Source organism: Oryza sativa, chromosome 4 (genome assembly GCF_034140825.1).
Source record: "Oryza sativa Japonica Group chromosome 4, ASM3414082v1".
In the NCBI taxonomy this organism is placed as follows: domain Eukaryota; kingdom Viridiplantae; phylum Streptophyta; class Magnoliopsida; order Poales; family Poaceae; genus Oryza; species Oryza sativa.
Genome location: NC_089038.1, coordinates 26,344,452 through 26,371,884, shown reverse-complemented (window position 1 = coordinate 26,371,884; position 27,433 = coordinate 26,344,452). Strand labels below are relative to the sequence as shown.

At 43.2% G+C, this 27,433-nt stretch overlaps 4 protein-coding genes across 4 annotated transcripts; 2 read left to right on the top strand and 2 right to left on the bottom strand.

The window, feature by feature from the left end:
- Window positions 1-457: 457 nt before the first annotated feature.
- On the bottom strand, window positions 458-1,857 carry LOC4336410 (phosphoenolpyruvate carboxylase kinase 2-like). The gene is made up of 2 exons (XM_066310134.1): window positions 1,008-1,857; window positions 458-851 (listed from the first exon to the last, which is right to left on the bottom strand). The coding sequence occupies exons 1-2, from the start codon at window positions 1,810-1,812 to the stop codon at window positions 799-801; spliced, it is 858 nt and encodes a 285-aa protein (XP_066166231.1). The 5' UTR covers window positions 1,813-1,857; the 3' UTR covers window positions 458-798.
- Window positions 1,858-3,660: 1,803 nt separating this feature from the next.
- LOC4336409 (inositol phosphorylceramide glucuronosyltransferase 1) lies at window positions 3,661-9,320 on the bottom strand. Its single transcript, XM_015780842.3, has 10 exons — window positions 8,968-9,320; window positions 8,482-8,602; window positions 8,193-8,378; window positions 6,663-6,811; window positions 5,828-5,935; window positions 5,587-5,724; window positions 5,343-5,483; window positions 4,656-4,935; window positions 4,463-4,586; window positions 3,661-4,039 (listed from the first exon to the last, which is right to left on the bottom strand). The coding sequence occupies exons 1-10, from the start codon at window positions 9,211-9,213 to the stop codon at window positions 3,898-3,900; spliced, it is 1,635 nt and encodes a 544-aa protein (XP_015636328.2). The 5' UTR covers window positions 9,214-9,320; the 3' UTR covers window positions 3,661-3,897.
- Window positions 9,321-9,545: 225 nt separating this feature from the next.
- Window positions 9,546-13,923, top strand: LOC4336408 (protein root UVB sensitive 2, chloroplastic). Its single transcript, XM_015780843.2, has 10 exons — window positions 9,546-9,719; window positions 9,793-9,915; window positions 10,413-10,501; window positions 10,580-10,664; window positions 10,865-10,924; window positions 11,007-11,100; window positions 11,230-11,327; window positions 11,541-11,720; window positions 13,070-13,192; window positions 13,264-13,923. The coding sequence occupies exons 1-10, from the start codon at window positions 9,708-9,710 to the stop codon at window positions 13,714-13,716; spliced, it is 1,317 nt and encodes a 438-aa protein (XP_015636329.1). The 5' UTR covers window positions 9,546-9,707; the 3' UTR covers window positions 13,717-13,923.
- A 10,736-nt stretch (window positions 13,924-24,659) lies between these two features.
- Window positions 24,660-26,534, top strand: LOC4336407 (transcription factor MYB4-like). The gene is made up of 3 exons (NM_001402399.1): window positions 24,660-24,924; window positions 25,013-25,142; window positions 25,689-26,534. Exons 1-3 carry the CDS (start codon window positions 24,792-24,794, stop codon window positions 26,197-26,199), a joined length of 774 nt encoding a protein of 257 aa, NP_001389328.1. The 5' UTR covers window positions 24,660-24,791; the 3' UTR covers window positions 26,200-26,534.
- Window positions 26,535-27,433: the final 899 nt, after the last annotated feature.

Here is a 27,433-nt window from a genome sequence, read left to right as displayed (position 1 = left end):
AAGAACTGGAATCGATCGACAGTGGAGAAAAAGGGCTGTACTTTACGAAGATGGTCTGATCCGTCGCTGTAGGTGAAAATCACAGTTTCTCTGGGCTTAATTCCGCGTGTCAGTTCCGGCCTCATCCCTCGTACTATGGTTGTATTATCTCGGTGAAGACAAACAAACTTCCAGAATGCAGTCCTCACAGAACAGCAAACGGATAGAACTAGCTAGCTCGAGAGTTTTATCTATGGATCAAAGTAGCTCCGGTAGAAGATAAGGTGGGTCCTGTAATCTAACCCGGGGGTTAACAAAAATGTCATGGTTTATGTATCCACAAAGAACACATACAGAGAATCCACTGTGGTATGGAGAACCACAGAGGCTGAGAGAGAGCACAATGCAGAAAGCTATCAGCAATCTCAACTTGCAAAGTGCAAACAACCATCATAAAACTGGCTAAAACAAAAAACCGTAAAAAACCCATCAAAAGATTGGAGAGACCACTCTCATTTTTATTAACGATCTTAATTATACAAGCAGGGTTAGTATTCACAGCAGCACTCCCATTACACAAGCAAGCGTTCTTCTCTCAGGCAAAAAGCGGCAACTAAAAAGGGCTTAAGAAAGAGCGAAAAAAACACAGAGGCTAGCGACCTCCTCCTCCTCACCACTCCTGGTTGGATGTATACAGTGTTACTACTCTCCACTCTCTACTTCTTCTACCAATGCATCTTCCTCTCTCGTAGGCGTACTCGCATTTACAAAGGCGTATACACAAGAAGCCGTATTATTTGGAAATCTGATACGGATTCTTCAGGTCGGCTGCACATCGCGTGCTCCTCCTCCGCTCACGATCCACGGGTGCCCTGCATTATGCAATCCAAAACAAGATTTAGTAAAATTATAGGCAGACAGAGACAACTAAGTCCAGAGAAATAATCATGCGTTTTGGAGAAAGAATTTATCAGGTGTTAATGTACAAGGTGAAGAAGAGAAATCTGTTTTGATGGTGTGACGCTTACTCAGGACTTGCTCGGCGGAGAACCTCCTGTAGACGTCGCGGCACATCATCCGCCGCATCAGGTCCTTGGCAGCCGGCGACACGCCGGAGAACAGCCTCGGCGGGAACCTCAGGTTGCCCCGCAGGACGGCGGCGAACACGTCGGAGGCCGTCTCGCCGCCGAACGGGAGCGCGCCGCCGGTGAGGAGCACGTACATGACCACCCCCGCGCTCCACACGTCGGCCTTCTCCCCGTACTCGCCCCCGGCGACCACCTCGGGCGCGACGTAGTGCGGCGTCCCCACGAGCCCCTCGGCGCTGATCCCGTCGCCGACCCACGCGGCGGAGCCGAAGTCGGCGAGGCGCACCCGTGGCGGCCCGTCCCCGGTGGCGTCGAGGAGGACGTTGTCGGGCTTGACGTCGCGGTGCGCGACGCCGCGGCGGTGGCAGAGCGCGAGGGCCTCGGCGATCTGCGCGACGACGGCGGCGGCGTCGGGCTCCGGCACGGGCTGGCCGCAGCGGAGGCGGACCCAGTCGAGGAGGTCGGGCCCCGTGCAGAGGTCCATGACCGTGTGCGTCCAGTCGTCGTCCTCGTAGACGGCGTGCACCTGCACGACGCCCGGGTTGCCCGCGGCGGCGAGCCGGGCCAGCTTGGGCTCGAGCGCGGCGAGCGAGCGGTCCAGGTCGTCGGAGAGGCGGGAGCGGTCGACCGACTTGACGGCGTAGGCCTCGCCGGTGGAGCGGGAGGCGCAGCGGTGGACGACGCCGAAGCGGCCGCGCCCAATCTCCTCGCCGATCTCGAAGTCGCGCTTCAGTTCCTCACTCATAGCACAGGCGGTTGGTCTTTTGCCTCGCGATCTTTTCGGAAAAACAGTTTGATCTGAGAGAGGTGCTCACCTATTTAACGAGCGCCCGACTTTCCGGCTCCCGCCGAATATTCGGATGCCACTGCGACCCAGTTACGCATAGGTCTGTCCTAAATTATTTTTGTATGGGTTTTATTTTTGTATGGGTTTGGTAGTGGATATTTGGATTCATATTAGTGTCCGAACGGGACATAGGTTAAAGCAATCTGATTTCGAAACAAACTCATATCCCCTCCCTTTTATATTATAATTCGCTTTTACTAACAAACTTGTTTAAATTTAATCAAGTTTATAGAAAATTTAGTAACATCTATATCTGCCGACCCGAAAAAACCTAATTTTGATCGTTAACAATATCACAAAATTAGTTTTATTAAAACTCACATTTAATATATTTGATAATGTTTATTTTGTGTTGAAAATATTGCTAAGTTTCTACAAATTTAATTAGACTTAAATAAGCTTGATTATAAAAAATGATTTCTGATATGAAAAGTAAAAACTCGCGGAAAATATTTCTATTTGGTGCGCGAGGAACAATTCAAATGTGGGTTAATAATAATTCAGTGCTAGGTTACCGTGGCCCACGGCGCCACCGTGCCACACACACCGGTACCACGTGGAACAAGGTCACTGAATCCAGGCGACACCTATCCCGCTAAGCACGCACTATTATACTACACCCGGACCCGTTCCTGTGTTAAGTGCCCGTGTGTGTCGATCTGGTCCGTCGGCCAGGCCACCTGGAGAGGTGCGACGCAAACCATCTCGACGGCTGCAGTACCACCAAACAGTACACCCGGCCCCGGCCGTCCTGGTAGAACGGAGCTCGGGTCATGCTCTTTCAGGGGAGGATTTCGGGTCCGTTCACTTTTTTTTTTGAATGCTATTTTTTAATGCAGGTCCGTTTACTTTGATATCATTTTTAACCATATTATTTTTAGTAAAATTATTAAAAAGAATATTTACGTTTAGCTTGTTGTCAAATTTGATAAATATATAAAAAATCATGCTATCTTGCTAAAATTTTAAGATTGACAAAATTTAATAAGGTTATTTTGTCTGCAATGTGAACATGCCCTTTATCTGACGAGGAGAGAGGAGAGCGAACCGAGGCTCGTACAGTCGAACTCCGTGACTACGTGGCCGTCTCGGCATGGCTCCATGCCGTCGTGTAACGGAGGGGGACCATACCATTTCAGATAAGATAACGTGGTTATATAATAAGCTGCATCGTCCTTCTTCCTGGGCCTCCAACGCATCTATCAGACTACTAGTGCTATCACCGAATATTTGCTCGAGCACTTGCAGAGAATCTGAAATTGTTTATTTGCTCTTAACTATTTCTGCTAAATATACTAGCAAGTGGCTCTCTGCTGCTCTTAGATTTAATCTGTGGCTTCTACAACTATCTGGATTTGGAATATAAGTAGATACGGAGACCATTTTCCAATCTCGGTATAATGCTCTTGGTCCATTGTCACTAGTGTTTTGATACCGTATATGCCGTTTACTGTCCATTTTGGCTAAAGAAAAGGTTGAGTCTTTTTTTTTTCAGTTTCTATGCTCCAGAAATACAGTATTGGTGATCTATTTCTGGACTGCTGGTAAGTGGTAACTGGTAAGTTTGCCCTCCGCACAGGAGCAAGTGCAATGGAAGGGTCTGGTCACTCAATACGTGATAATCATCGCCATGTTTAAAATATAGTAGATAACTGCCATCACAGTAACATAGGTGTCGCTCCTCCAAAAAAAAAAAAAGAGCTCGTGTTGCTGCTCCAAAACAAAAATGAGTTGAGAAGAACAGAATAAAATAATAACAGTGAGTGCTTATATACAAGATTTACAATACGTGTTTGCAAGTTTCATGTCATTTGTGATGGATGAACATCATTGGAACCTATTTACTCTTCATTGACATCAAAAAATGGAATCGCTGTGTATACCATCATTCGTTTTTTTTTTTGTGTAAAAGACATAGGATACAACATGGATGGTACATATGGTACATGAACTAAATGAATTGCGTAGGAGCAGGGTTAACGACTAAAACAAGAAGCAGATGCTTCTACTTCTGGACACATTTCTATCTCTCTGACCCTTGTAAAAGGCAGAGATAGCAATATGCTCTGAAGCGTATGTCATAAAAGATGCAAGCACAACACCACCAGCAACCATCAATCCTAGCCTGACATAGAAAACACATAAACTTATTAGATATTGGTGGTGGAAAAAAACTAAAGATTTTCTGCATAAGATCCTTTACATCAGCAACTGTCAAATGAATTAGAAATATAATGCAGGTTATGTACAAATGCTACACAAATATATCAATTATGAATGGAATAAATTACTCGCCTAAAACTTCCCATAACTATCATCAAGTTCACAATAAAAACGCACATCACGTATACAAGCAACACCTCCCCCCCACCCCCCCCCCAAAAAAAAAAAAAAAACGTACACGCAGAAACCATTCCCTTTCCTGCAGCCCTTATAGGAGCCTGTTTTTACTTATATGTTCAAGATTTCTAACTAGTACAGCCTACTTTGTCAACCTACTTTCTTCATACTAAAGGGGGATAAATAACAGACAAGTTAGGTTTCTTACTTCGCAAATAATGCAGTCACACCCAAGAGAGTCGGTAACAATACAGTGACAATAGCTATAATTGCCATCCCTGTCCAGTAAAATGTTGCATCTATGTCACAGTCAGACATATTATGGTGCCGGCCTGCAATAGACCAAATTGTTGGTTACCATGAAAAAAGAAATTCTGCAAAAATCTATAAAGTTAACACACCTGTAACCATGTGGTTTTCTGATGAATCAAAACGACTATGTCCCACATGATTTGCATCAAGACTTCCCCATCGATAGACAAAACGGAGATAACTCCCAAATAACAAGAAGAATGATACAAAGGTCCACTCGAACATCAGCAGCAAGCCTGTCCATGGCATAATCTGCTTTGGGATGATAGCAAAAGCAAATGCAAAAGATACGCCAGCAGACATAAAGCAGGCTAGCACAGTGAGTGCCCCAAAATAAGAAGGTAACTTTGAGTGCATCCCATTGGAGAACTGTGGATGTTTTGAGAAAACATTAGGCCGACAATTTATAAACATCACTACATTTTTGTAGAAGGTAATACATAGTAAGAAATACAGTAAGTCAACAACCATGATTAAAATTTCATATAGAACATGATATCCTCTTGATCCAGTTTAGTCCACGAATGACACTTCATCAATATTTCTAGGAACTATAGGACGACTTTAAGCAGATATTCAAAATGATAAACCACAGTATATTTTATTTCCATATCTCTTTGTTCTTAAAGGTGATAGAAACTTGTCTAATAAGCAACACTCAATAACATGTAAATGTAAGGTTCAAATGTATAACCTTAAATAACAGTAATAGAGAGAGTTACTTTGGATGCTTAAAATTTTACTATTTAGTTGTTGAAGAGGGGCAGATGACTAACTCTTTGATTTGAATTGGAAAATGCAGATGATGAAACACCCATAACCGAGTACGATGGAAATGCCTCTTCAGACTTGTATTTGTAGCGATCTCTTCTAGCAAATGCACATAGAGACCTTATATTTAACAGCTCCTTGTTAGTCTGTATTTAACACCACGGAATTGAAACATATGAGAAGGCAACAACATTACATGTTTGTGCATACAAAATTGAAAATTGCTAGCTGAAAGGAAAGTGTTTTTACCTGAAAACATGATTGATAATAACCAAATGAGAGTAGTAAAACAGGAAGGATGAACAAAACTTTGACCACAAGCTGATCATGAGGGCTTCTCCCCCCACCAGTTCCTGGGAGAGACTCTTCAAGTGTTTGCCTAACATCCTGCAATCATGGAGAGCATAATTTTATTCCTAGTCACACTGATTTATTTTTGCTGAAAAATAGCATACGAAGGTAATGGCAGACATACGAAATGGCACATTACCTGCCACACTCCCACAGGTTTAACAAGCCAAGCTGTCCACCAGTCCCAGGGTTTAAGGGGACCCAACGTGTAGTGAATGACTCTAAGTTCCTTTTCATCAACCATCCACTGCAGCAGAAGTTTAGAAAATATAAGGTCCAGATCCAAGCACCATGCTACATATGTCGTGTAAAGAATCATTTTGAAGGATATCTAATAGGTTCGGTTTTCTACTCACGTGAGCAAGAGGCAATAAATTAGCATGAAACACAAGTAGAAATAACTTGGTTTGCTGTATAAAAGCCCTTCTTAAATTCAAAATATCAACTAGTGTCTGTGTGGTCTGAGACAACCAATTAAAACATAATGTACACTGGAATTTGGTTGCATACTTGTATAACACAGTAAGACCATTTAGTTCTGTGAGAACAAGATATAAACTAACATGGAACACCATGTCTCGTGATAGGGTGGCACAAGTCTCAGTCTCCTGGTGAATATAACAAGGTTCGTCACTGTAGTGCTCCTTGAATGGTCTGTTCCTGAGGCATACTCTAACTAGCTTTCAGATAATGTCTGGACAAAACATCAATTTAAGCTCTCACAATTCCCCTTTCTCTTGAACTTTTTCTTGCAACAAGTTTATAGAACAAGTCTTAATTAACAAAGATAATAGAATTGTAATAATCAACCCACATGATGCTGCTGAAGTGAACAGATTTGTCAAATACCAGCTTAGTTCTGACAAGTAAATCAAGTATGTGTGGAATGCAGTGGTTCAATTAATCAATTACAGAAGTACAATATTCAGGCATTATTGAAATTAAAGTGGCAATGCTTCCAACATAAGTATTACCTTGTTGGCTAGCATGTAAAGTCCAACATCAGCATTATATAAGGTAGAAAGGCGCTGAGTCTCAGGTTCAGGTGTATAAGGCTTTTCTGGCTCATAAACATGTGAGTTGGCGAAATCAGCATAATATGAATTCAGAAAGCCTTGGTCACCTGCATGAATATCCAAAATTGGATTCAGAAATAAGTATTTAAAATCACTAACAAGGAAAAAGGCAGTAGAGTCTCAGCCTGTCCTCCTAAGTAAGAACATGATCCAAGCAAAAGTAATTAACCATTAGAAAAACCAAGTTCTCCAGAGCATACAACCAAGTCTAAAATGCCAAACAGTACTATTATTTTTAAAAAGAAACCAGACAGTTATATTGCTGAGAAGTTTGAATGCTGCAGAATACACTCACAGAAGTTATTAAAAAAAACCCCAACCATACGTAACATATAAAAACAAATGGAGTGTTGAAAAAATAATCCTGTAAAGACTCAAAGCAGATGTATTGTTTTCCAATTTCAACATAGCGAACTAGGGCATAGTATTGAAGGGAAGGGATCTAGCAATATCCTCATTAATTAGGTATGACTGGGATTTGGGTCCAGGAATGATCAATTAAAAGTAGTCCACCAACAGATTCTGCAGCATCTTTTTGGCCAAGGAAATAAAGGAAGATAGGAGAGGCTTGGAAACAGCATTTGTACAAATTACAATAGCATATGGGTGAAGGAGCTGTTAATGCATCTAAAAGTGATGATGTGTGGCCAAGGGCTGCAAATGACATTTGTCAACAGAGCGACACTGACAGAGAATCTTAGTGGTTTTGGCACTGGAGGCCTACGGAAGGCTTTGTAAATGCATTGAAAGGCTAATAAGTCACCAAGTCACCATGAAGCTGGCCTCAACAGGTTAACAGCCCCATCTTTTCGCTTATGCTTATGCTTATCAGCCAAAATTTGAATTTTCAACCTTAAATTTGAAGTTGATTTTAAGGTTTTTTCATCGAAGTTTATTTTTCAACCTTTGCTTTTAGATCATTAAGAGCACGTATATAAAAGTTTTATTTACAAATTATTTTTCGTTTGCAAATATGCCGTTTTGCTTATTCTGTGAATAAGCCAAACAATGGGAGCCTAAGAAATCTGCGAGGCAGTGTTACATATACAAGGGCAGATATATCGGAGTCAGACTTGGATATTCACAGTTCAGTAAAAAAAATTGGACACGTGAAATACTGCTCGAAATTGGACGGTGCTGGAATCCAACTGATATTCAGGGTGTCTGATTCGGCAAAAACAATTTAGACATAGGTTCCCCACGCTGGTGTCTAAATAACACTGCTGAAGGTTGGATAAATTCAGGTGAATTTGCAAGATAATGGTGTGCATGCGTAGAACTGTAGACAGTTTTACAATGGCTTACTATACAAGCACTCTACAGAATTACAACCTGAGGCATATAAGTATAATCCGGTTAAAATTAGATAGGAGTATGACTAATCTTAGTTTGTATTAGAAATGAATCATAAGAAATAAGTGCACTGACCTCCGGTGTAAGAAGGCAAAGTGTCTATTTGGCGCATCATATCCTTGAAAACAGTTTCAGATGGTTCTACAACCATCACTCCAGAATTCATTCTTTCAGAATGCTTCAGGTTGCCACAGAACTTCCCACACTTGAAAAGATCCTCAATACTTTTCACGACCACAGTATCAGCATCGAGATAAACGACTGGGAAAACCAAAAAAAAAAACATTTAAAACAATGAACAAAAATGAAATGAAATGGAGGAACAACATACTTTAATAGAATGGAAATGTTAATTGAAACATACCTTTTCTATAGCTTGTCATGTTGAATATCTTAAGCTTGGTGTAGACGCCCCAAAATCTCTTTGGCCTCACTTGATTAGGATTGGCCAGTAACGTTATATGACTCACAATCCAACCATCTGCCTGAAATTAGTGTAAGGCCAGATTAACTAACTGATTAGACTAGTAAAAAAAAATCTGAGGATGTAGCTAGTCATCGCACATCCTGATGTTTACTGCATGCAAAATGGTACTAAATGTAATATTAGTTTGCACATTGTGTTACATATTGGGTAAATAATGAGTGGCATATTCTAGTAGATAATTCTTCTACATGAGCAATTCTTAATCGTGGTAAATTTTGCACAGTGGAGATCGGATCGAGCACAGTGAGCCATCAACTCTCTATTCTAAATATCCAGACCTTGCACAAAAAGGTGTTTCGCGGAGCTACCACTACCAGTAATTCACTCAAGCACTCAAATCTCCGGCAAAATCGTTACGCATACCTGGAGGAGCTTCCGCGAGTAGTCGGAGACGCCGTCGGAGACGAGCACGACCAGGTCCCGGCGCGTGCCCGTGTCGCGGATGGACTTGCCCAGGACGCGCACGCCGAGGACGAACTCGTCCCCGTACAGCAGCGTGACGTAGGCCTCCTCCGTCGCCGCCGCCGCCGCCGCCCCGCCGAGCAGCGCCGCCGCGGCGAGGGCGGCCACGAGGGCCAGGGCCAGCCTGGCCGGCGTCGGCGACCTCATCGAGGAGGCCACGGGATCTCCTCCGATCTCTCTCACCCACGCCGCGCCAGCGGAGGAAGACGAGGCAGGCCGGATTTCCGAGCGCTCGCCCGTGGAGATCAGCTTTTGCTCGGTCAATGAAGTCGTCGACCCAATTTGGACTTCTCAGGCGGCGCCGCGCGGCCCATTCGATGGGGACGGGACGCATCGGATCGGACGGACGAGAAGAGCTCGGCGCCCGTCGGGTCATCGCGATCGTGTGGCTTCCGGCGCTGGAATTTCTCATGGACCGGGCCTGGTGAGGCCCACTCCGCTCACCGCCGCCTAATCCAGAAACGAGCGAAGAAAAAAAAGAGGAGCAAAAATTCCGGTGGAAACACGTCCGTCGCCCGTGACGAGGTGGAAACCCAAAACCTCGTCGGCGGCTTCCCCAATCCCCTCCCTCCGCCGCCGCCGTCTCGGTCTCGCCGGATAAGGAGGAGGAGGAGAGGAGATCGCCGGCGAGTCCCTCCCGAATGAACATACTCGTAAGCTCTCCTCCCATCTGCTACGGCGCGTCGAGGTGAGAGATCTCATCCTCTGTGCGCGAATCTTCCGCAGGAGAGGATACGCGGAGGCGGCGACAGGGCGGCCGTGGGGGAGGGGCCGCGGGAGCCGGAGCCATGGGTGGAGATTTCGGAGTCCATCTCTCGGCTCTGCAGCTTCGACGCCGGCAGAGTCTCTGTAATCCTTCTCCTTTCTCCATTTCAATGTTGATTATGCTGAACTTAACACGTTATGGCTTTATTCACCTACTGCAATCTTCGCCCAAGTGATAGTACTAGTATATTTTGATACTAACGCGAATGAACTAATAGCTGAATTGTTTCAGAGAAGTCTATTTTGTATGAATAGTAGGCAATTGGTTTCATTGGTCAAATCATGCAACATGTCGGAAGTCTGAACCATATTTATGCATGCTTGTTCTAACACTACAAGTCTACTACGGGTCCATTAACCTTGGTATATATTGTTGAGCTCCTGCGCAAGCAAGCAATCCTGTTTTCCCTAGTTATACACTTCATAAATTTTCTATTATGAGCTTTCGCTACCGGCAAAGTACCTCTAAATGTTTTGTTGGATTAAACAAAAGGGCTAAAATTTTTCTTAATGGAAGGGATAAAATGCAGAAATATATCCTGTTTTTGTCAATTTGTGTCTTAACTCATATCTCGTTCTAGGTAAAAGTTATCCAAGATTCGAGACCAATACATGATAAGATGATCGATTCTTTCTTGAACAAATTTTTTCCATCAGGCTATCCATACAGGTATAAGTTTCCTGAAATTGTATTCTCAATGCTTCTGGGTGACATTCTTTGATAAGTTTTGGCTTCCAATCCGTGCAGTGTGAATGAGGGTTACCTAACTTACACCAAATTCCGAGCGCTCCAGCATTTTTCTAGTGCTATGCTGCATGTGCTATCAACCCAGGTCAGTTACTCCTACTGCTACTGTATTTTGTTGAGTAGCATAAAGCATCAATAGATAAGTCATGTGTTGAAATGTTGATTCCATGAGTTTTTAGGCAGTTTCTGCATCTGGTTGAAATTAACTGGGCTATTTTACCTCCACCTTCTTTCTTGAACAAAAAAGTGCCTTTCAACTGACTGCCCATATGGGCTGTCGCTCAGTCTTTGTTGTTTGCTGCAGGTTTGCGACCTACCCCTGCACAAGCAACTGCTGTAAGTTGGGTAAGTACATGATGATAAAGATGCTAAAAATTCAAATAGGCAATACTACCATGCATTGGCTGATTTTCTATGTTCATTTCAGATTCTAAAAGATGGAATGCAGCACGCAGGAAAGCTCATATGTAGTGGCATGGGGGCAAGAATGGATTCAGAGCCAAAGAGTTGGAGGATACTTGGTATGTAGTAATGACATGAATTTGTATCACCCCTTTTCTGATATTTATGCTCATTTACGTCTTTATATTTTTTTTCGAGATGCTACCAACCATGCTATGCAATTAATGCCTATTTATGTGTTTTTTCAGCTGATGTTCTCTATGATTTTGGTACTGCCTTAGAAGTCATTTCACCTTTGTGCCCACAACTTTTTCTTGAAGTAGCAGGCTTCGGAAACTTTGCAAAGGTGCAATTTTAACTTTCATGATGCATTGCTGATGGCATGAATATCAAAATAGTACAAGTTAGTTCAGGTTTTGTGGGGGAAAAAAGAACTACCTTTTGTACCTACGTTGTATGAAATAAACAAATTGAACGATAACAGAAATTGATAATCTACTTGAGCAGTTTATTTTGAATGCCTGAAGGTCAGCTACAAAAATATTGTTTGCCGTTGCAGGGAATGGCTGTTGTTGCAGCAAGAGCGACAAGGCTACCAATCTATTCTTCTTTTGCCAAGGAAGGTAACCTTAGTGACTTATTTGCTAAAGGGGAAGCCATCTCAACACTTTTCAATGTCATGGGAATAGGTGCTGGCATTGGATTAGCATCTACGGTGTGCTCAACAACTCAAGGGAAGGTATGTCACAACAAGGGTGCATCTCTTCAGTTACTTTAGCTTGTATCATTTGATTAGGCAAATGCAGAGTGAGAAATGTCATTAAAAAATGATGCAATTTAGGTTTTCAGAGCAATATGGCATGAAAAATCTTCTTTCCTATGCTAAATAAACTTGTCAAAGATATTTGTTTCAACTGTATACTCCAGAGATATTTTACCTAGCATTACCAGGTTCATTAGTTGTTTTTCCAGAATGGATCATAGGTTGTAGGGCTGCCATGGTCCCCAATAGGCATATACTACCAGAACAGCCTGTTAGGCCATGCGATATAGTACACTTATGCTGATTACTGCCCCCCCCCCCCGGGGGGCCCTTTTTTGTTTGTCAACACATGAGGGTTTTGGGCTCACGTGGCGACAGAACCACCAGTTAGTCTTTCCTCACCTTCTTCCTCTCCCCTCTGTTAAGCATCCTGCAAGCTAGCCGACTTAAATAAAGTATGTTCACTATTACTCGAGCTTGGTGGGATCTCATGGTGGAGGCAGATCTGGGTGCTCACGAGGTGGCTGGATGTTTCAAACTCTGGCGTCGCACCCCTGCAGCCACTGTCGCGTTGCTTCGGCCTGCTATCCACGCCCTATGGGGTTGCTGCCATGCTCCAGTCCGACCCATGACTAAAACGAGCAAACCAGCAAGCATACCAAACCGAGGGAAGTGAAGTGTGTCGTCCATCGTCTGCACCACCACTCGCCAGTCAGCCTTAGCAGCAGTGTAGGGAATTTTCTATTGGAACCAAGTATTAGGTAAAAAATAGATGTGGCTTTATTTGGAGTAAATAACCAGGCAGCAAGTGCCATCCGCCAAAACCTGCCCATTAACAACGAAGGAACTAGGAGTAGCAATTTTAATGAGGAGCAATTTACGTGGTCATTTCTTCATCACTACAGCATACTACAGAAGGAATGGCCATGCAGAAATAGAGATAACGACCAAGCCCTTTTTCCATTTGTTGTTAATATTTTGGTTTATAGTTGTGCTGCGGTTTTCCACAAGCTCGGAGGATGCCCGGGAGATGTGGTGGCTGCAATGCTTGCCTGCTCCGGCCCTGACCAGCAGAGAGACAAGGGAGAACTAGGAGGGAGAAGGTGAATAGGGACTGACATATGGGTCCCACAAGAGTAAACCACTCCGGATTTGAAGAGGGGGGGGGGGTAATTCGTACGGTTTGATAAGTTGAAGGGTGTAAAACGTCCGGTATTATAGTTGAGGGGGTAAATCGGACTTAACCCTTCAATTTAATATCTTATGTTGCTGTAGCATAAATTTTAAGTTTAATGTCATGCTTCTCAATCCGAATATTTTCTCAGTTAATTGCAGGCCCATTGCTTTCTGTTGTACATATATATGGAGTTGTGCAAGAGATGAGGGCAACTCCTGTAAACACACTTAATCCGCAAAGAACAGCAATGATTGTTGCTGATTTTATCAAGGTCCATTTAATTAACTTGTAAGTTGTTTCATTCTTTCCAATTACGATCCTAATGTTTTGCTTGCACTGCAGAGTGGAAAGGTTTCCAGCCCAGCTGAGCTAAGATATCGAGAAGATCTTCTTTTTCCTAACCGATTAATAGAAGAAGCAGGAAGTGTGAAAATTGGACAACCAGTCCGCAGAGTTCTTAGCCCACAGCGTATCGAACAGCTGAAAGCAACTTTCTCAAAGGAGAAATTTTTGCTTAGTCGAAAAGACAACAGTGCATACATGGTTCTTGAGCAGAGTGCAACGGGAGAAGATGCACTGAGGGGATGGCTAGTTGCTGCCTTTGCTTCAGAAATGGAAAGATCAGGTGTTGGTTCAGGTGATACAGTTCTAAATGTAGCCTACGAGAGGATGGAGAATGTGTTCCCCATGTTTGTGGCAGAAGTTAAGAGTAGAGGCTGGTACACAGATCAATTTTTAGACGGAAATCGGAGTCGAATTGCATATGCAAATCCCATCAGCGGTAGTGCTTTATGACAACAATTTTCGGAGTTGAAGAGATGAGCAGATAACTTATTTTTCACTTTGCATTGTTTGTAAAACATTTGTTTTAATGAAATAGGCCCATCGTGTCTTGAGTATAGACATGGTAAATGTATCACTGAATCGAGTGAATGCTTTCTGACGGCCAGAATTTAAATCGATAGCAACTGCTAGTTCAAAGAGGATACATCTTTTTAACCATTTATGCTCCTTAATCCATTGCAAAACTCACCAGGCTACCGGTTCATTCATTGTCTTAATCATTAACAGGGTCATGTACTGCGATTCAGATGGACTGATACGGCATTAGTCAAGATGCTCCCGTGCAACCATGAAGCCATCGGCATCGCTACACAGCTATTTGGAGCCTATCGCGGTCAGTTTCTGAACCCTGGAAATCGAGTTAAGCTTTGCTAGTAGTAATCTGAGTGAATCACGTCGTCGACTCGTCGTCAGTTCCAGTATGGGAAGCGCGCAGCCGACGCCGCTGTTCGTCTCAGAATTCTCGCGAAACAGGCCAAAGATTCTTCAGAGCAAAGACCGATCGGATCGATGCCTGCGCAGGACGGTAAAAAAAAGAACAACACGAAAAGGCTAGCCAGCGAAATCACCGTGGCTCGCACGGCTACTACTTGGACCGATTTTACCCGGCTCTTCTTTGATACTGTACGTAGATGACGTGATGCCCTTGGCTTGGCACGTTTGTGCTTTACGTTCGATGCGACTGTAGACGGTCATCGCCTGAAAGGGACCAAAAACGAAAGCTCATCTCGGCTAGCTAAACTAGTCATCTACAGGACAACGATGTGGATTAGTAGCAAATGATTCAGCAAAAAAATAAAGAGAGTCTACTTAAGAACAACGCAACTGACCTAACCAGCAGCGGTCGTGGCACGGAACGGTCGTACAAGGAGAAATTTTTGCCTGCCAAGTGGATGGAAAAGCAAACCAAAGCATAGTAGCATCATAGCATGTAGAGGAATTCAAGAGAAGTGGTAGCCAACACTCGGGCAAAGGTAATTAACATTAGCTCGCTCGTGCAGTCAACACTCAACAGAGATACGGACACTGCTCTGACCGGACGAATGAGAAGAACCGTGCCGGGATAAAATGGGCAAAGCGATGTCTGATTAATGGAAGTAGAGGACAAAATCGGGGAGTGCTTAGATCGATCGTGCAGGTTTATCTTCTTAATTAATCGGTTTACTTTTGCGTGCAGCCGCCAAATCGTGCATGAACTTGGACACATGAATAGCTGTGATCTGACGCCAGGCGTAGATTGCAGTATCCATTTCTATAATGCATAGAAGCACCTAGCTTAGACGCTCCAATTAATTTAGTAGTATATTTAAGCCTGTTTACTCTCAACTTTCGTCGCAGTCGTCCATACAGATATGGATACCGACGCGAAGAACAGAGTGCGCCGTAAATCCAAAATGCCGGAAAGAGTGCATAGCAGTAGTATATTCGGCACTAGCACTCTCGCTCTCGCCTTTCACAGCTTTCTCACATTTGGAACAGAAGACGGATCGAGGAGACGATCGAAAGGCGCGGCTTGGAAGAGCTGGCCCGCGCTGTGGCGTGCGTACGCGCGCGTGACGATCGCAACGCGTTCGTCCGGGCGAGTCGAACGCAGACCGGCCGGGCGGCTGCTAAATTGAAGAGAGGAAGAGTCAGGCTACGCGTGCGTGCGTACGTACACACGCACGCTACGTACGTAGTCGGTCGTCCATGCTGTTTGTCTAGCCGTTCATGACTGTTTGGTGTTGAGCTAGGTCGGAAATCCTTCACCACAGACACTTAAAAGTAACGACAAATTAACGTATAATTAATTAAGTATTAACTTAAAGAACATTTTTAAAAATGGATTAATATATTTTTACAGCTACTCTTCCGTATAAGTTTTTCTTTTAAAATAAAAACACATAGTTTAGTATATAGCACTTGAGAAAACATGCGTGCTGAAAATAAATGGGTGAAAGTTACGAAGAGGGAGTGTAGAACATACCTTAAGAGGCGGAAAATGAACCGCACGGGACTGCTACACCTAACACCTCTCATGTTCGAGTGGTATGATACTAAGGAGGTATCATATTTTGATACCTACAGCATCAGATCTAGTCTTACATGAACTGCTTGATACCTGTTAGGTACCAACTAATATCTCATCGGTATCAACCAATATCGCCAAGTACCAATTGATACCTCATTGGTACCGACCAATACTTATAAGTATTGATACCAGACCTAACTACTATGCCTGGTCTACGCTAGGGCAAGGTAAATTAATCAACCACACATTCGCTAGTACGTGCCACCCTATTTCATCATGTATGAGCATGTATGGCGTAAACTTTCACTGATATAGTATTTCGATCCGTACTCTCTTTATCCAAAAAAAAAAATCCAATCCTAAAGACGTGTAGACTTTTTTTTATAGAGGAAGCATCTGTTTTGAGTAGTAATATTAATTTTTCGTGTAAGAACAGGTTTAATAGTAGGCTATAAGCTTACATGGAAGAGAGAATAAAAAACAAGAAGTATTAGCTCTCATGTAAGAGTTAGCTCTACACATGTTCAAAAGTAAATGCATTAATTACATAAGTAATAAAAAAAGAGAAGAAAAATAAAGTCAACTTATATATATTTGATCTATTATATATGTTAATTCTAATACTTCCTCTGTTTCTAAATGTTTGACTCGTTGACTTTTTAGCATATGTTTGACTGTTCGTCTTATTCAAAAAATTTTATGAAATATGTAAAACTATATGTATACATGAAAGTATATTTAACAATGAATCAAATGATAGGAAAAGAATTAATAATTACTTAATTCTTTTGAATAAGACAAATGATCAAACATGTTTAAAAAGTTAACGGTGTCAAATATTTAAAAACAGAGGGAGTATTATTTTAGATAAGTTTATAGCTAGTAGTTGACTCTACTATTAAACTTGCTATTAGAGGAGTGTGTATGGAATTCTTGCAAAAGATCCTGCCATTCTTGCAAAAGTGGGTATGCGGCCTCAGAAATGTGAAAGACAGAGCAACGGTACATAGGCTAGATATATAAACGGAGTATTGTGTTGACCGTGTGAACATGGGGGATTTAGCCTAACAACAAAAACATGTCTCATCACATGCTTTAACCTCAGTCGATCGAAAGTATACCTCCCCTGAAATTGTCGTGCACAAACGTACTCCCTCCGTTCCATAATATAAGGGATTTTAACATTTTACTTGCACTATTTAACTATTCATCTTATTTAAAAAATTATTATTTATTTTATTTGTGACTTACTTTGTTATCCACAATACTTTAAGCATAATTTTTCTTTTTTATATTTATATAAATTTTTTTAATAAGATAAGTGATCAAATATTGCAACTAAAAAGTTAAAATTATATTATAGGACAGAGGTAGTATATATATACTGCACACGCGCCCTAGTTAGACTACATATGATCCTCTCTAGTCTGAACACGCATGCTAGCTTTGGCTATTTCTCACGGCCATCTTTGTTTAATGATCCAATAAATTGTATTAAACTTATTATTGACACATTGACATAGTGGGCTTAGTGGCACGTACGTACGTGCAGTCCAACCAACGACCGAATTGAACGAGAGGGCCGGACGAAGTCCAGCCACGAGTTGATCGGCGCGCGTTGAAACTAATTAACCTCCGTGTGTTTGGACTCTCCGTGATTGATCGATGATCGTTCGATGGCGACGTGCACGCTCGGAACAGCCGGTTAATTAATCAGTTTAACTAATCCCGTCCATGACATGTCTTTAAAAAAATATTACCTCTATTTTTTAATATATAATTAACAAATCAACGTTTAACCATTTAACTTATTCAAAATTTTTATATAAATATAAAAATATTTAAACCATGCTTAAAGAACATTTGATGATAAATCAAGTCACAACAAAATAAATAATAATTATATAGATTTTTTTAATAAGAGGAAAGGTCAAACTTGTCCAAAAATCTATTGTGTTATATGTTAAAAAAGGGAGAGAGTATAATTAAGCGGAGGTGTTGGACTATATGGCACAATGTAATGTTGAAGTCCCGACGATATCGACGTCCGATCGATCGATATGATCCGGTGTTACGAACTTACGATCGATTTAGTGCTGACTGATATCCACGACGAGTAACAGAGTAATATAAGGCTTCAGGCGACGGACCGACGGCCATGATCGATGGCCGATGGGTCAATATCGCGATGTCTGAATGCTAGCTACGTGGTTCCTTTTCCTTTCCACCTGATGCACGCACTTCCTTGTGCGTGTGTCCGTGCTTCAGATGTGTAAAAATATCGTCCTGTCTCGACGCGCGCTTAACGCTTCCTCTATTTAGCTGCGACAATCATTTTCATACCACTAGCTTCCAGTTCCAGGGGGTGCTTAGTGGATGCTTAATATTGTTTACTCCTCAATAATGTGAAATGTCGACATGCAGCTGACTTTTAACATGTACATGTAGATCGATCGTTTTGCTTGCACATTGTATCTAGTCCAATAAATTGATTTAGCCCCAAACATCACATCACCTAAAAGACTGATATCCAGCTCCATATAATCCAACAATGCATGCATACATCAAATGTTGATTGAACACGGTATCTGCTTTACATCTAAACCTGAACTAATTATCCCATCCAAACTAAGGTTTAGTTCTTTCGCATGTACTGTACCATGAAAGTAAACTCTAGGATGACTTATTACGTACGGAGTATGAACAAATTAACGGAATACGTACGACGCCCTATAATACAGACACATTTGTACGTAATCCCTTCGTTCTAAAATAAATTAACATCATACTAGAATGTGACACATCCCAATACAACGAATTTCATATCCAAATTCATTATAATAGGTTAATGATGTTGGTTTATTTAAAGACCGAGGAATACAAGTGCACAACCGTGTACTATGTAGGTTTTGTTTGGCACAGCTCTAGCTCCCAACTCCAACTTACCTGAAGCCGGAGTTATGCTAAACGGTTCAGATCCTCCGTTTTTAGGAGTAGAGTTAGCAAAGCTACTCCTAAAAATAAACTATGGGGGTGGAGCTGGGTTTTTCTGCTCCACAGCTTAACTCTAACCTAAAAAAATCCAATACCCTTTACTTTTTCAACATATTTACACAAAAATACCACCGAACTACCACAAACTCATCTCTCACCTCTCTCTCTCTCTCTCCCATAATCCTCACCTCTCCCACACAGGTAGCGCGCAGGCGGCAGGGTAGATGCCTTGGGGGGTGCGGCTAGCGTCGGGGTCGACAACTTGGGGGCGCGTGGCGGCGACAAGCGGCGACAGGCGTCACATGCGGGGACGGTGCACAACAGCGGCGAGCGGCGCGTGCAGGGACGACATGCGAGCGGCGCGCGGCGAGTGGGGATGGCACGCGGCTGGTGGGGGGACAGCGCGAGGCGGCGCACGCGGGGACAACTAGGGCTTCATATTAGGGATTTTTTTTAAAAAAAAACTTTTTTTCATTTCAGATCTAGAGTTGAATGCTAGCCAAATACTTTTCAACTTGTCTCCAACTCTCACACTCACAGGAGGTAGCTCCCACTGGAGTCAGAGTTTTGAGTTAGGAGTTAGAGTTTGTAGCCCTATAAAACACAGCCGTAGCATGTACCTAATAGGCTAGGTTGACGGGCCCCACATGCCTAGTTGCAGAGAACGTACTGAATGTAGCAAAGCATCCCCTATGGCTAGCAAGCGTTCGGATTGGCCCATAATAGCGGCTGGCTGGCCTCATTGGGCCCACGTGTGAATAATCGTTGACCATTTGACCGTAGACGAAGCAGCCAACGACCTTCCCCTCTCTAGTCTCCATAGACGCACATGTGGCGACGACATTTTGATTTCACCACGTGACCAAGTTAGTGCCATGTGTACAGTCCTTACTCCCCTCCGTTCTAAAATAAACGTAGTTATGAGTTTTCGGATCCAACTTTGATCGTCCGTCTTATTTATTTTTTAAAAAAAAATTAAAAAATATAAGTCATGCACAAAATATTATTTATGTTTTATAATCTTATAACAATAAAAAATACTAATTAAAAAAAATTAAATAAGACGGACGATCAAAATTAGACACAGAAACTCATGTCTGCATTTATTTCGGGATGGAGGGAGTACTCCATATATCTTGAATTCTTAATTGGTTTTTTAGCACGGCTTACTGAAAGAACTTCCTGCAAACTGTCGGCTCCCAGCACTGCACGCATCATTTTGCCGTTGCAACTGGCGACTGACGCTGTGACGCATGTGAAATGTGCGCTACTACTACTCCATATTGAGTATGTTTTTCTTCGATTTTACTGTCGATCATATCGATCTGCCGCGTGCCCGCTGGTCGATCGTCCAGGTCCACGGGAACACGACACACAAACTACCGATAGAACTGGGTCACTGCAGTGCAGCATCCCGGTCGTTTTTACAGGCCGCACACGTGTGTTGGGTGTGATATTGGTCACAGATCGCAATAGGTAGCTGAATTGTCTCTTTTTTTTAAAAAAAAAAAAGCTGAATTGATTGTTGAGCTGTTCCAACTAGGTAATATATCTACATGTTTACTCCATGCGAGTCTTCATTAGAATTTTTATTTGTAAGTGCTTCCTGGGGTACTCTTCTGTATAATAGTTTTGTTTTGAGCGAGTTTCTAAACTCCTGATGCGCCACGTAACCAATCCAACTACATGGGGGTATCGCACACTAGTGGAGGTGACATCACAGATGGATCGCCTCGAAGAAAAAATGTGCACCCAATCAACTAGATGCGCCACGGAAATAGCTGCAAATCTAGCTAAAGCCCCTTTAACCCCCCCCCCCCCCCCCTAATAAAAAAAATGAAAGAGAAAAGCACATCAAACTCTGGCCACTATGAGCTTGTTAAAATAGTTTTCACGTCAGTGTACCAGACGGATCAGTAACCAAAATTAATCGATCAGCAACCACATCAAACTTTGGCCAGAAGAAGGTACAGATCGACCTCCGTGTTAAACTCACGAATTAAGACGCCGCGGCCGCGGGAACCGTGCATGATGCCGCGGCGTACTACGTGCGACGCGGCGTGGCGGCGCGAGGTGCTCGGGTTCGACACGCCTTGCTGAGACAGTGAGATGCACGTACTGAACTCGCGTACGACGAAACGAAACGAAGCCGTCGCGGAGAACAGAGGGGAAAAGTTGTGCGCGCGCTTGAGAATTCTGTCCGGAACGCGTCTAAATTTTCCACTTGATGAGAGCACCGCGCGGCGCGCGCGCCACCGGCGCCGGCGCCCGGAACAAGTCGTTTACGTGACATGCGTGCACAGACTTCATACACCGCGATCAGACATTGACACTTCTTCCCACATCTGACTATGGGAAGAAGTAGTATGAGACATCCAGCAAGCCAGGTGAGGTGAACCTATATTTTTTTCTTGCTCTAACTTTCTTGCCTCACGAATGATAATGGATGATTTTCTTGGGGTCACTTGATATTTGGGATCAGATCAATAAGCTGTGCGATCACGGCTGTGGCATGTTCAATGGGACTTTGATGTGTCAACTTAGTACAAGAAAAAGTATCTCAAGATACCGGTACGTTATAGCATCAAATCGTTTTCGATCGTTAAATCTAATAATGTCTATCCTATCTAGCTAGATCCAAAGATCAGAAATGATTTAATACCGTGACGTATTTTTTGTTAAACCGGATCAAATCTCTTATTTTGCGTGGCTTGCTCGCTGCTTAGCTCCTATTTCTCTGTGTATATTTTTATATAACATATTCTAAAAGTAAAACTAGAATTGATATACAACCGATCACTCTTGTTTTCATAGGTGCAATTATGCTTTGTTTAGAACTATAAAAATCATAGTTATATTCGAAAGCTACCAAGACGATCTAATTTCTCTCATTTCTCATACTCCATTAACTAGTTATTTTTAAGTCTTCCAGAGCAAATTGTACAGTACCTTTTCTATACCTCTTACTAATTTTTCTTATTTATATAGTTACAGCCCACTAAGTGCAGTTACTCCTGTAAAAGAGTCACCACTCACCGCGTTGAGCCATGTCACTGTCAATTTGTCATCCACTGGATTTCATATGGACGTTTAACAGTTCATTTTAGATTCCGTTACTCATTTGATTGCTACCCACATATATATACTTAGCACGTTTCACTACTGGGAAAAAATGTTTTTCCAAGGCGGTTCAAATATATTTTCGCAGACGTCAAAACCTTCTACCTGTATCCAAACGACTATAAAAATCCCTAATTTTTACAGGTGGACCATTTTCGCAAACAGCAGTTCGAATCTTCTCAGGCGCTGCAAGCGCTATAGTAGCCCACGCCTGCGAAAATACCCCCGACGCCAAAAAAATTCCCGCCAACCCCACCCCTCCCTAGGGTTTCAAATCACAAATCTCATCCAGAAAACAAAATACAATCACAGACATTGTAAACTTGCAACACAAAAGCATTTGATTCAAATCCACAGCAAATTAACATCAATGAACAAGTAAACTTAAAAAAATGACGTCGTCGTCGCCGGCGAACTCCTCCGTTACATGCGGTGGCTGCCGCCACCTCCCTCCCCCATCCGGCTGGATCTGGGAGGGGAGGGTTGGGGCCGCGAGCCAGCGAAATGGTCGGTGCTAGTCGTTGTCGTCGTCGCGTGGTAGGGCCATCGTCGTACTACGGTAGTCTTCGTCGTCGCAGCCGACGTCCTCCGTCGTGCCGCCGCCGACGCCCCTCCCCTCTGTCTGCGCTGCCGCCGACCCATCCGTCTGTGCCGTCGCCGACACCCCTCCCCTCCGCCGGATCTGGGAGGAGAGGGGCAACGACGCGGCCGACGGTAGTTGTCGTCGTCGTCTCACTCGCGTAGGCGTCATCCCCTCTACCCGCGCCGCCGCTGCCGCCCTCCGCCCACGCCGACGCCGACGCCCCTCCCCTCGGCCGGAAGGAAGGAAGGGGAGGGGAGGGAGCCGGAGGGAAACGAGAGAGAGAGAGAGAGGAGGGAATGAGTGTGGTGGGGAGAGGAGAAGATAAGATATGACTTAGATTTTTTTTTATGTAGGCATGATTTTTGCAGGTGGACCACATGAGATTCCACCTGCAAAAATCATATTTTTTTCAGGTGGACCTCTTAAGTGGTCCGCCGGAAAAAAATGATTTTCACAGGCGGATGACAAAAATCCACCTCGGTTCATATTTTCGTAGGCGGATATTTGGCTCTGAGGGTCATACTCGTCTGGAAAAATAAAAGGCCAACATTGCTAAAAAAATTGTTTTTCTAGTAGTGTTTGTTGAGAAATACGCACGATCTTTAGCATGCTCCCACATTCCAACATAAATAGTATTATATTTGTTGCCTAAAAATATATATATATATATGTTATATTTCTTAAACAAACAACTATAAGACATGATTTTTTACTAACAAACTTCACCTTCAGAGCCCCACATAAAATTTTATAAACCCGGCAAAAAAAACTTCTACTTAAAAGTATTATCTATAAATTCACGCATCAACGTACAGTGCATCACATAGTATATTAGATCTGGTGGTCAGGCTGTTTATTGTTTAATGAATATGCATTAATCCTCACAACCCATAACCGTTCATTAATGGAAGAGGAAAGAACAATACTTTAAGAATTAAGAGTTGGCGAATCTAATTATTGGGTGGTTCTCCGTTCTTTCCCCCCCCCCCCCCCCCCAAGAATTAGACGTACACAACTCACACATCAAAATCCAGTTTAAAGCTCATTTCATACACATTATTGTTTTTATATCAATTAGTTCAATTCCTATAAAACTCCTCTCTCATAATCATATGTTCCAAAAGAGACCTGAATAATCTGCCTCTTAACCATTGTTGGATAAACTACCAAACTAATAATACTATATCACTAAAGGAAAAAAAATGTATGGGAATAATGTTAGAAAATGGAAATGATAAATGGAAACAAAAACGAAAATGACATTGTTGTTGTTTTCGTATTTTACTGTATTTTTACGAAGATTACTTTTTTATAGTATGGTGATTACCATATTTCTAAATACCCTAATATCTATGATCAATGTATTTATTTGATCCGTAGCTTTAGAGGTCCGTCAACCTCTCAACCAAATCCTTAACTTGAGTTCATAGCTAAAAGAGAGACAATTTGTAATCTACCTAGTGCAAGCTTAAATTTATTTGGTATATTATATAGTTATGTAAGCTAAATATGTGATTTTGCAGTCCATTTTTTTAAACATTTATTATCCCAATCGATGTCGAGATGTTTCCGTGTGTATTCAATTTTCGATATTGTTTTTCGTTTAACATTTATATCCAATTTCTAGAAAATATATGGTTACTAAAATGGTTGAAGTTGTTTTTCGACTTTTTTTTTATCGCATAGAGGAACCAGTTCCTGTAACTTACCGCTCTCTATGTCCATGTCAACTATCCATGTTAGATAGCAGCGTATGTTAGAGAAGTTCCTTTTATGCATAGGCCGTGTTTAGTTCAGCGCAAAGTTTGGATTTTGGTTGAAATTGAAGATAATGTGACTGAAAAGTTATATGTGTATGACAAGTTGATGTGATGGAAAATGACTGAAGATTGGATCTAAACTTTGTATCTAAACACAGCCATAGAGCCATACATGGTGTGCAGTGTGCACACGCATGTGCGAGTGCGAGCGATCTTTTTGCAGTTAAAAGTACATTATAGGTCCTAATCATATAGTCACCCTATCAAAGAAAGAAGCTCTTTAAGGTGGTGAAAAAATAATGCGAGGAAAAAAACAGAGAGAAATTTATTTGCCCCCCTTGCAGAGCTGCCACCTTTCCACGAAGTTGCCAAAATTGACCCATTGGAGCACGTTTTTGCCAAGGCGCCCCCCTCTCGGCCACACCACGATAAATACCCCCCGGACGCCTCCCCGTTCCAACCTTACTCTGCAGCCTCGGAGCAGCCGCCTCCCTTCCAAGAACACACAACGCAAGAGGAGCAGAGCAGTTCAGATCAGAGCAGGGAAGGAGCAAGCACAATGGGGAGGGCTCCGTGCTGCGAGAAGATGGGGCTCAAGAAGGGTCCATGGACGCCGGAGGAGGACAAGGTCCTCGTCGCCCACATCCAGCGCCACGGCCACGGCAACTGGCGCGCCCTGCCCAAGCAAGCCGGTGAGTGACAGCGGCTCGTGTTCGGTTCAGGTCGTGTACCTTTGGCGGCGCCGGTGAAGCAAAGCTAAAATGGGTTTTGATGTCGCAGGGCTGCTGCGTTGCGGCAAGAGCTGCCGGCTCCGGTGGATCAACTACCTGCGGCCGGACATCAAGCGGGGCAACTTCTCCAAGGAGGAGGAGGACACCATCATCCATCTCCACGAGCTGCTTGGCAACAGGTACACACGCTGCTCTGCTCCTCCTTAATTGCAGACTTATCTGATCTGATCCCCCCAAATTTCGCTGCTCCTGGTTTGGAGCAATGATTGTTGCTTGCTTATGTGCTTCAAATGCTATGAGAGGGAGGTTTATTCCTTTTTTATTTATTTAGTTATTATTAGTTATTTATTACCATTGTGGAGGGGCATATACTGATATGTTATCCTCCTGGGCCACCTGCTCTCGATGCAAATAGAGAGAAAATATATTGCTAGTCGTAGGCCACTTTTCTGTAGCTAATTACATCACTGATGATGCGCGAGATGTGCTAAAAGATTCCATCTTGTTTGGCTCTTCCGGTGACCCCCCTTGAATTCAGCGCTGCAAAAACATGCGCTTTGCATTAAACAACCGCATGTGATCCCGACGAGGGAATCAAATCACGCGATGATAGCAAAGCTCTAAATCAAAATGAAGTCATCTGAAATAGCCAAACAATTTTTTTTTTTTGACAAAATGAAACATGAACTTGGGCACTGATCCGCTCTGAATTCTGTGCTACGCAGGTGGTCCGCAATTGCCGCCAGGTTGCCCGGGAGGACGGACAACGAGATCAAGAACGTGTGGCACACCCACCTCAAGAAGCGCCTCGATGCGCCGGCTCAGGGCGGTCATGTCGCGGCGAGCGGCGGCAAGAAGCACAAGAAGCCGAAGAGCGCGAAGAAGCCAGCCGCCGCCGCCGCCGCGCCGCCGGCGTCGCCCGAGCGGTCCGCCTCGTCGTCGGTGACGGAGTCCTCGATGGCCTCGTCGGTGGCGGAGGAGCACGGCAACGCCGGGATCAGCTCGGCGTCCGCGTCCGTGTGCGCCAAGGAGGAGAGCTCCTTCACCTCGGCTTCCGAGGAGTTCCAGATCGACGACAGCTTCTGGTCGGAGACGCTGTCGATGCCGCTGGACGGGTACGACGTGTCCATGGAGCCCGGCGACGCGTTCGTCGCGCCGCCATCCGCCGACGACATGGACTACTGGCTCGGAGTGTTCATGGAGTCCGGCGAAGCGCAAGACTTGCCGCAGATCTAGAGAAAGAGAGAGAATTTTACCGTTTCTTCGGTTAATTGATTTGTTTTTTCTCTCTCTGCCGCCATCTTGCACCGGAGGGACATAGCTAACAGACAAGAGTGTCCATGAGCGAATCATCAAGCAGGAAGAACGCGAATCATGCGATGCGATGCGATGAGATGCACCCAGTAGCTTTGATAGTTAATTTTCTTTTTTTACCTCCTTCCTGTATGTATAGAAACAGAAGAGATCAGTGATCGAAACCTGAGATCCTTTCTCACAATGTGCAAACTGGATCATCAGAAAACGGGCTCTGCGTTTCTCATTTGATTAATTAAATTCAACTTGCACGCTAATCCTACTAGTGTTCTGTTCTTTATTTTCCCAGAGGGTACAGTCACTCGTGTTCGGTTACGAAATCACATCATCACGTACTGAAACCAGTGTACGGGTTCTTGTCTCGTGATCTGTTCCTCTCCTGTGCACGCATGACGCAGTTGAGACGAAACGCTAGCCACTTGTTTATAAGAAAAATGAAATCCTGGGAAAAAAAAAAACCCTGTGTAAAGGGACCGCTAAACTGAAATAAGATTTCTTTCGCGTAGTTTACAGTTAAGCAATGGCACTGGTAGATCTGGCTGTCCTCTCAATGATTCTGCATCTCCTTTATTTGATCTTGGAAAAAAAAGTAAACGAAGAACATGCAGTGTGCTGTTTCACACGAACATGTATGTGATGACGTTTTTCTGTTCCAGCCTGTGTAATTTATGTTTAAGCTGTGGAAACAGTATTCAACTATACAGGCAAGCGCATGCGTTTGTTTATGTGGGAGTTCAGATACTGTATTGTCGATTGTATCTTTTGAGCTGTTCCAGATGAGTAATATACACTGCTCATTATCACCGACAGTTTGATGAGCATCACAGCAGTTTGTCCATAGACAATTATCTTGATATTAAAAAAGCTACTTCCTAGATAAGAGATTCTCATTGTTCTAAAAGGATTTGTGAAAACTTCCCAATTGTTTGTCAAGTCCAAGGAGTTGCCCGGGTCGACAAATAGAGTGAAGAGGATGGATTTTACCCATTTGGTCCAGGGTTCATCTATAATGAGAAGACAGTGTGGGCAAAATGTATCACTTGGTGTACTTAATGGTTTTGTGGGAACTTCCATTTGGAACGAGACCTTGTCTAAATTGATAAAGCACATTTGCCAATTAACTCTCAACAGTTTTTATTATTCTTAGTTAAATGTA

Coding starts and splice junctions, on each gene's coding strand:
- LOC4336410 (XM_066310134.1), bottom strand. CDS start 1,812: ATGAGTGAGGAACTGAAGCGCGACTTCGAGATCGGCGAGGAGATTGGG. Junction 852..1,007: donor CTCCGCCGAGCAAGTCCTGA/GTAAGCGTCACA, acceptor TGCATAATGCAG/GGCACCCGTGGATCGTGAGC.
- LOC4336409 (XM_015780842.3), bottom strand. CDS start 9,213: ATGAGGTCGCCGACGCCGGCCAGGCTGGCCCTGGCCCTCGTGGCCGCC. Junction 5,725..5,827: donor AACCTGTGGGAGTGTGGCAG/GTAATGTGCCAT, acceptor CCATGATTGCAG/GATGTTAGGCAAACACTTGA. Junction 5,484..5,586: donor ATTATCAATCATGTTTTCAG/GTAAAAACACTT, acceptor TGTTAAATACAG/ACTAACAAGGAGCTGTTAAA.
- LOC4336408 (XM_015780843.2), top strand. Junction 9,916..10,412: donor TCGACGCCGGCAGAGTCTCT/GTAATCCTTCTC, acceptor ATCTCGTTCTAG/GTAAAAGTTATCCAAGATTC. Junction 10,665..10,864: donor TGCATGTGCTATCAACCCAG/GTCAGTTACTCC, acceptor GCTGTCGCTCAG/TCTTTGTTGTTTGCTGCAGG.
- LOC4336407 (NM_001402399.1), top strand. CDS start 24,792: ATGGGGAGGGCTCCGTGCTGCGAGAAGATGGGGCTCAAGAAGGGTCCA. Junction 24,925..25,012: donor CGCCCTGCCCAAGCAAGCCG/GTGAGTGACAGC, acceptor TTGATGTCGCAG/GGCTGCTGCGTTGCGGCAAG. Junction 25,143..25,688: donor CACGAGCTGCTTGGCAACAG/GTACACACGCTG, acceptor TGTGCTACGCAG/GTGGTCCGCAATTGCCGCCA.